Genomic DNA, 8,917 nt, shown 5'->3' with positions numbered 1-8,917 from the left:
CTTTTAGCCTACTTTAACTGTGAGGAAATAAACTTCTCTTGGTTAAAACCATCCACTTGTGGTATTTCTGTTATAGCAGCACTAGATGACTAAGACAGGTGCATATGTATTTGTAATTGTTGTCTTCTTGTTGAATTGACCCTTTTATTATTATGTAATGTCCTTCTTTAATCCCATTTAACAGATTTTGATTTAAAGTCTGTTTTATTTGATATCAGTATGACCACCCCTGCTCATTTTCGTTTACTAGTTGCATGGAATATTTTTCTCTGTCCTTTTATTTTCACTCTGTTTGTGTCCTGTGTCTATGGTGGGTTTCTTGTAGACAGCAAAAAGATGGGTCATGTTGTTTTTAAATACATGCTGCCACTCTCAGCCTTTTGTGTGGGTGTTTAGACCATTTATATTTAAGGTTATTATTGAAAATGAATTGTCTACCTCACTCACGTTATTACTTGCTTTTTGAGTGTTTCCTATGTTGTTTATTATACTGATTTTTCTGTTTTTTGTTTTTGGGTACTTCCTTATGATAAACTTTTTAATGAACTTGCTTCTTTTCTCCTGAGTGTTTTTTCTTAGTGATTTTTTTAGTGGTTACCATATATGTTACATTACATGACTTAAAATTACTGCAGCGTCTAGCATAAGAATAACTGTTAACATACAACCTATCCCTGATATGCTCTTCCTTCCTCTATTTCTGTTGGTGTGTCTCCGTTAACATCAGTATATAACCTTTATTTGGTAGGTTTAGTTTGTACTTATTTCTTAATGTTCTTGCCTTTCCATTTGGAGTACTCCTTTGAGTATTACTTGCAAAGCTGGTCTGGTAGTGGCAAATTTTCAGAGCTTTTGTTTGAGAATGTCTTGATTACCCTCTTGTTTTTGAATGACAGGTTTGTTGAGTAAAGCATTCTTTGCTGGGAATTGTGTTGGTTCAGTATTTCATATACACTTCTCTGCTGTCTTCTGGCCTCTAGAGTTTCTGGGGAGAAATCCACACAGATTCTTAGGAAAGACACTCAGTATTTACTGTTAAATTGCGTTTTTCTCTTGCTGTTTTCAAAATTCTCTCCTTGTCTTTAGTTTTCAAGAATTTTATTAGGATATGTTGCAGAGTTGATTTTTTTATGTCTCTTTTGATTGGGCTTCATGTAGCTTCGTATATTTGCAGACTTCGTTCTCAGCTCACATCTGAGAAATTCTCTCTGATTGTCTCTTGGAAAATTATTTCTATGCCTTTATTGTTGTCATGGTGCTCTGGGATCCCAGTCTTTCTACTGTTAGATTTCTTAATTGAATCCCGCATTTGTTTTTGGATTTGTTCACTTTTCTTTGTTTGTTTCTCTTGAAACTTGATAAGTTCAGATACTTTGTCTTCTAATTCAGATATTCTGTTTTCTGTTTGTTGGACTTGATTGTTGTTTCTCTTGCTTTTTCTAATTTAGATGTTTCATTCTTCAGTTCCAGTAGTTCTCTCTCTCTTTTTTTGTTTAAATGTTCTTACATTACTTGTTGAATCTCTCATTTTGTTCCTCTGTTTGCTTTCTGAACTCTCCTAGTTTTCTGTGTGTTTTTTGCTTTTTTTCAGGCAAGGAGCCTTGGTGGTGAAGTGGTTAAGAGTGGTTAACAGCCTGGCTGCTAACCAAAAGGTTGACAGTTCGAATCCACCAGCTGCTCCTTGGAAACCCTATGGGGCAGTTCTACTTTGTCCTGTAGGGTGGCTATGAGTCAGAATCGACTTGACGGCGCACAACAGCAACACAACAAAATACTTAGCACCATAGTCTGAAAATTATCAATTCTTTGCATTATTCTGGCCTCCACAGGAGAGATTTTGTCTTCTTCGTGCTTTCCTTTAGAGTGTTCCTTCTTCTCTTGTGCTTTTTAGTAGTTTTTGTTGAACTTGAGCCATTTTTTAATCTTTAATTTTTTATTCTGTTTATTGTGGGAAAATTCAAGAGATCTGTACCTTAGTCTCTGCGATTCAGTTCGCATGTGCAGGAGGGGGTATTTAGCTGGATGCCTCAGCTGTTTTGTGTGGTGAGGATTGACTTTACTATGGTGATAATGAGGGTTTCTTTTTTTATGTACTTTCCCTTCTCTGCAGTGGCATACCCACTAACCATGGTGTCCTGCTGGGGGCTGCCTCCTGCTTGTCTATCAGTCTGTACCATTCCCTTTGCCCTGTTGCCTTTGCAGCTCTTCCTGATCCTTGGGCCTGTTAGTTTCAGGCCTCAGTGAGGTTCTGTTGTACTCTCACGCAGCTTTAAGGTCTTGCTTCTCCCCTTCCCACTTGTGCAGCCTGCCAGTTTGCAGTGCCTTAAAAGAGTCTGGCTATAGCTTCCTCAGATAAGCTCCCTTTCTGACATCCCTGCTTGTGGTGTTACCAAGTCCTGTCCGAAAATGGCTGCGATGAGCGTGTGCTCTCAATGTTAGAGGGTAGGATCTTTCAGTTTCTGTGCTGACTACTTTCCACCTCTCCCCTGCTTCTGGACTCACCCCAATTCTTCAGTGTCTGGAGTTCCAAGATCTCTGTCTGTGCTGTTTTTATTCATTGTTCTTTGTGTTAGTTGCTGGGGGAGTAGATGTCCATTCACTTTGTTATCTTGCTCTACCCCCCCATATTGTTTTAATTGATATTGCTTTGTAGTATTGGTCTGTGTATGATTATGATGCTGCTGGTTCATTGGGAGTAATTTATCTCACTGGTGGGTATATGATGGGTTGCATACACATGAGAATCTCTGTTGTTGGGTATGTATGTCTTCCCTTGTAGGATTGCATGGAGGTGTGTCAGCAGGACCCTTCCTCATTGTGAGCTCCAGGTGTTGGTTGGTCAGGATTCCTCTGTAGCTCTTGTGGGGCTGCGTGCTCCTTCCACATTGGCATGTGCTGTTAGTGTGGCCTCTGGAGAGCAGGACAGGTCGTGTTCGCAGACCCAGGGATGCAGTAGAACTCTAATGGGTGAGCCAGGTCCTCTGTTTAGTTATGGATTGGTGTCCTAGTAATGGGAGTAAGGCTGGGAGTCTCGACATATCGGATGGCCGGAGGGAGTAGGTAGAGGGTGGAAGGGGTATGCGGTGGGCAGGTCACCAGGGGCACCTCTGCTCGTGGGCCGGGTGGGTCAGGTGGGGCCAGGCTATCAGTGAGTGGGGAGAACCGTCAGGGTGTTTCCCTGTGTAGGCCAGGTGGGGCACACAGTGGGCTTGGGCAGGGTGAGAGGATCAGTGGGCAGTTCTCTGGGGTTCCTTGCCATGCAGGCCATGCGAGGGGGGAATGGTGGGCGTGTCTGTGGGGTTCCTTGCTGCTGGGGTGGACACGGGGAGTGGTGGGAATGTTGTGCGTGGGTGATGGGGGGAGATTGCTCAAAGGGGAGGGGAGGGAGTATTGACACTAGGCTGGTCACGGTGAAAACTTCTGATTATTACTCTAGTGTTTCACTATTCAGTGGATGTCTCTCACCCAAATGGACATGCACCACTGCTGATAGGAAGTCTCATCACTAGTTTCTAGGTCCCTCCCTTCTTTGTATTCTTCAGAGACTCTGAAGCTCTCGCTCACCTTCTGCACTCACCTTTGTCCCTCCACAGGATTGCACTCTCCATCTTATTTGTCCCTTGTCCTGAGGCTCCAGCGATTCAGTCAACCTCACTTTGCTTCAGTGGCACCTGTATTTCCATAGTTTCAAAGCTGTGGGATTCCCTCATGTCTCCTTCTCATGCTGGTTTGAACCCAGCACCTGACCTGCCTACTTCATTTCTTTCCAAGTCTGTTTACTCAGGATCTCTGCCTCCACCTGTGTTTTCTGTGAAGTTGCCTTTCTGGACTCCTCTCCCAGGAATGTTGTTAGTTACCATCTCAAAATGACCATGCTGTGCTGGCCCAGCTGGCCAGGTGTGGTCTTTTAGAATCTCCTTGTTCCAGCTGATTTCTTTCTGTTTCCAGTCGGTTCTCAGTCTAGTTCTTCAACCTTCCCTTTGATGTTCAGGGATCTGAGGTAGTTTTTTGTGTCTTTTTCACTTGATTTCATGAGTCTATGTTGTAGGGAGTAGTTTAAGGTGTGTCTGTCTTCCTTCCCTCTTCGTAACTGAGTTTTGCACCTCCTAGCTAGTTCTTTTTGCTAGTGTTACTTACATATGTCTTATTTTATATTGTTTTCTCTAGCTATAGTTTTTGCCTCTTAGGTAAATTTCACTTAAATTTATTTTTCTTATGAAATAGTCTTATTTATTCCTATGTCTTGGTTTTTTAAAAGTTCATTCCAGTTATTTGTCCAAAGTGGAAAAAAGCCCCGGAATGCATGGAAATATAGATAGAGGTCACCACGTCTGTCAGTTTGTCGTACTGTGGTGGCTTGCGTGTTGCTGTGATGCTGGAAGCTATGCTACTGGTATTTCAAATGCCAGCAGGGTAGCAACAGTACACTGACAGGGAACTGCCAGAAATTCAAGCCAGATTCAGAAGAGGTCATGAAAAGAGGGATACCATTGCTGGTGTCAGATGGATCTTGGCTGAAAGCAGAAAATACCGGAAAGATGTTTACCTGTGTTTTATTGACTGTGCAAAGGCATTTGACTGTGTGGATCACAACAAATTATAGATAACATTGTGAAGAACGGGAATTCCAGAACACTGGATTGTGCTCATGAGGAACCTGTACATAGACCAAAGGGCAGTCGTTTGAGCAGAAAAAGGGGATACTGTGCGGTTTAAATTCAGGAAAGGTACGTGTCAGGGTTGTATCCTTTCACCATACTTAGTCTGTATGCTGAGCAAATAATCCAAGAAGCTGGACTATACGAAGAAGATCAAGGCCTCAGGATTGGTGGAATACTAATTAACAACCTTGATAATGCAGATGACACAACTTTGCTTGCTGAAAGTGAAGAGGACTTGAAGCACTTACTGATGAAGGTGAAGATCAAAGACTGTAGCTTTCGGTATGGATTACACTTCAACATAAAGGAAACAAAAATCCTCACAACTTGACCAATATGCAATATCATGATAAACTGAGAAAGTTTGAAGTTGTCAAGGATTTCATTTTACTTGGATCCATAATCAATGCCCATAGAAGCAGCAGTAAAGAAATTAAACGATGTATTGCAGTAGGCAAATCTTCTTCAAAAGACCTTCTTAAAGTGTTGAAAAACAAAGATTTTCCTTTGATGACTAAGGTGCACCTGACCCAAGCCATAATATTTTCATTTGCCTCATATGCATGTGAAAGCTGAACAGTGAAGACCGAAGAAGAATTGATGCCTTTGAATTATGGTGTTGGCAAAGAATATTGAATATACCGTGGACTGCCAGAAGAACAAACAGATCTGTCTTGGAAGAAGTACAGCCAGAATGCTCCGTGGAAGCGAGTATGGTGAGACTTTGTCTCACGTGCTTTGGACATGTTATCAAGAGGGACCAGTACCTGGAAAAGGACATCATGCTTGGTAAGGTAGAGGGTCAGTGAGAAAGAGGAAGACCCTTGCTGAGATGGATTTATACTGTGACTGCAACAATGGCCTGAAACATAGCAAAGATTGTGAGGATGGTGCAGGACCGTGATAGTGTTTTGTTGTACATAGGGTTTCTATGTGTTGGAACCAGCTGGACGGCACTGAACAACAACAACATGGCTGGAGGTTATGTCCAAAATTTTACCTGGCACAATCACTGTGAGCCCTTAAACATGGCAGTGACTGGTCTCTGTAACTTTTAATCTTGCTTTAGCTTCAGGCAGTGCTATTCTTATTTGATGAAGTACGTATGACTTTTATAAACCTTACTAGTTCAGCTTGCAGCCTGCCTGAGGTATTGGCAAGAAACAATTTTTTAAAAAAGCAAACTTAACCTGCTGAATAATTGAAGTTTTTTTTTTTGAACTCTGATGATATTTATATTAGCCAAGTAAAACACTATAAAAAGTACTTGGAATGTTACAAGTTACTTCTGAAAAAAAAAAGTGCTGTTATATTTTAATGAAGCAGATTTCTTAGCGTTCTGTAACTTAGCAAAATGTGCCGACAAAATAGGTCTTATGATCTTATTTTTTCCTTATGAAATTCAAAATGATCTGTTCAAAAGTATGTTTAAATTATTTGGTGATTATTAAGTTTTGGAGTAAGAATGCAGATCATGTATTAAGACAGAGGAACCTTGATACCTTGATAGCAACCATGACTGATGAATAAGCTATTGCTTTGGAGTGGTTTCGTGCCAGCAGGTGTGGTCATGGGAATATATGTTTAGAGTTTAGTCTGTGTAATCGACTCCTCGTTCCTCTGTTTAACCATAGGGTAGTTCTCTACTAGGGAACTTACCACGTTAGGCATGCCTGTTTGTTTTTATGAAGACACTATTTGAATTATTACTTTGTGCTCTGATGTTTATTATTATTTTCCTTTCTGAAGTGAGTATTTAAAATTATAAGAACCTTTATTATATTGTAGAATTTAACAATATTAAGTGTGTATTGACCTGGAATGATGTAAGAATTTCCACCACGTATAATTAAGCAGGTTACAAATTGAAAGATTTCTAGTTTATTTTGAAAATACATGAACAAATTTATGTGTGCACTAAATTGAGCACAAATGCATTGAAGTGTTTAGCAATGCTTATCTTGGAGGCAGGGGAGAGGAACCCAGGTAGCTTTCAAGCTCTTAAATTGTTTGAATTTTTCATAACGATTATCAGGAAAAAAATCAAAGACATTTCCATTTTGAAAAAATAAGTTAAAATTATAGATGCATTTAAAATTACACCTTAAGAAATATCAACAAGAAACCCAGTCTTAAGGGAATCCTTAAATGTTGTTTTTAGGAAAGCAAAATGCCATACATGAATAAATCATAGATATTTTAGGGAAACCCCTAAAATTCATTATTTCATGAAATATAAATAGTAGTTCTTTTTGTTTCTTTATAGTTCCTATAGCATTCTTACTCAATAGTGATTGAAGTTGCAATAAAAGGTGACTTAACCGCATTTCATTGTTTTAAATCAAAATTTGCATTTGTTGAGGTGTCTTGGTATCTAACAAAATATTGGAATTGCTACACATGACTGCTGAGCAATGTAAAAGTTAAATAATGAGAAAAGAAAGTGTGAAGTGTCTGCTTTGGGCCATATACATTCTAGTTTATTTTCTCCATAAATATTTTTTTTTATCTTGGTCTCTGCTCTGTAGGAATGGAAAATACAGAGGAAATAAGTTAGAGGAGTAGCTGATGGTGTGTCCCTGTGGAGTGTTGGTGCCTCGCCTGGGGGACAGCCTCACCCACTAGAACCTTTAGTGCTTTGCTGTGTGGCCACAGTCAGCATTTAATTTATGTGCAGGGTATTGGGAAGTGATGGCCATGAGTAAGCTGAGGTGACCTCTCTGGAATGCTGTTTGACTGTAAGAACAGGATGTAGTATAGTGGCAGTATCATCAGGAAAACACTGACACAGCATGAACTATCATTATATGAACTGATATGCAGACATAAAATGAGATAGTAATCCAGTAACACCCAACAACATTTTCCTGGGTTTATCACACTCCAGGCTATGTTTAAAATAAAGTAACCACTTTAGTTCAGAATTCTCAAGAGAATTAGTTATAGAACTATGATTGGCTGCATTCTATAGTACAGCATATAATTGAACACTAGTAAAAGTGCATGCACATTATTTTTAGGAAGATGGGTGAATATAGAATGTTTTTAGGGAATGATACATAAATTTAGTAGTATACTTTAAAATTTTATATCAGTAACTTAGACTTCAAGTAGTAGCAATAGTTTCCCTTCTGATACGTATGAAAACAATCTAAGATTCTAAGCCTTAGACATAATTATGAGCCTAGACTTAATTATGATAAATTGTTTTCTGATTCCTCAGATCTTTGAAGAAACATAAAAATAGTGTAAAAGAAGTTATAAATATTAGATAAAAAACAGATTAAATAAAAATCAATAGAAATAGCAGTATATTTGCAAATAATATTGGTTATATTCAATAATAGAAATAGCTGTTGAACAAGGAAATGTTATTTCTAGATTCATTTTTCAGTTCATGAAAAGGCCTAGTGTTTATTTTTCATGCAGTAGACAAGTTTAAGGTCTTATTATCACTGTTCTTCTGAACTTTGTTATGTCATGCTTGCATTTCCAGGTCTGACAATTTGTGGACATAATTGCCTCCTGACTGCAGAGTGGATGTCTGCCAGTAAAATAGTGTGTCGAGTGGGACAAGCCAAAAATGACAAAGGAGACATCATCGTCACGACCAAGTCAGGTGGCAGAGGAACTTCAACTGTCTCTTTCAAGCTGCTCAAGCCTGAAAAAATAGGTATCCTTCATGACTTTATTCTAAACAAGAAAATAAAAATGGGCTTTGTCTTCTAAAATTTAAAATTAATAGATTAGTATAAAGTTTACCTACTCTAATATCTCCTTAACTTAGATTCAGTTTATGTTTATTTTGACAGGAATAGGATGAAAGTTAAAGTTTGCATCATTGTTGAGAAGGTGGTTTGCTGTGCTAACAGTCAATAAAACCTAAGGATGACATCATAAGAGAGTTGTCATTCGAAGTTCTCTTTACAAATCTGTTTATTTAATATTTTGATGTGACAATTTTGGTTCCTTGATCTTGAATATGATTGCATTTCTTTTAAACTATTATATAGTTTCAATTTGAGGTGAAATGTTCTCTTGATTTGGCCAAGTTATCAATAATATTATCTAAATAGTTTCCGCTCCCTTTATTTTTCCCATTTGTTGAGGCCCAGATAAAATGTTGTCTGGGATGGATCTGTTTTTAGCTCTCCCAACTAGAAGTAATCACTCTCCTTTGTACCCCATTAAAAAAAAAAAAAAAAAAAAAACACACCATTGCTGTTGAGTTGATTCTGACTCATAGAGACCCTATA

At 38.7% G+C, this 8,917-nt stretch overlaps 1 protein-coding gene across 4 annotated transcripts in view; it reads left to right on the top strand.

The window, feature by feature from the left end:
* The window catches only part of EXOC2 (exocyst complex component 2), a 366,769-nt gene that overhangs the window by 97,473 nt on the left and 260,379 nt on the right, over positions 1-8,917 (top strand). For 3 of the 4 annotated variants that reach the window (XM_004387908.2, XM_023742032.1, XM_023742036.1), the window contains one exon: positions 8,158-8,334. In XM_004387908.2, the coding sequence (XP_004387965.1) occupies positions 8,158-8,334 (177 nt within the window). Of the gene's footprint in view, positions 1-8,157; positions 8,335-8,917 lie in introns of those variants that run through there. The other variant, XM_023742035.1, reaches the window with a different exon arrangement.

The sequence above is a fragment of the Trichechus manatus genome, unplaced genomic scaffold (assembly GCF_000243295.1).
Source record: "Trichechus manatus latirostris isolate Lorelei unplaced genomic scaffold, TriManLat1.0 scaffold00198, whole genome shotgun sequence".
NCBI classification, from domain to species: domain Eukaryota; kingdom Metazoa; phylum Chordata; class Mammalia; order Sirenia; family Trichechidae; genus Trichechus; species Trichechus manatus.
This window is presented reverse-complemented; position numbering and strand designations above follow the sequence as displayed.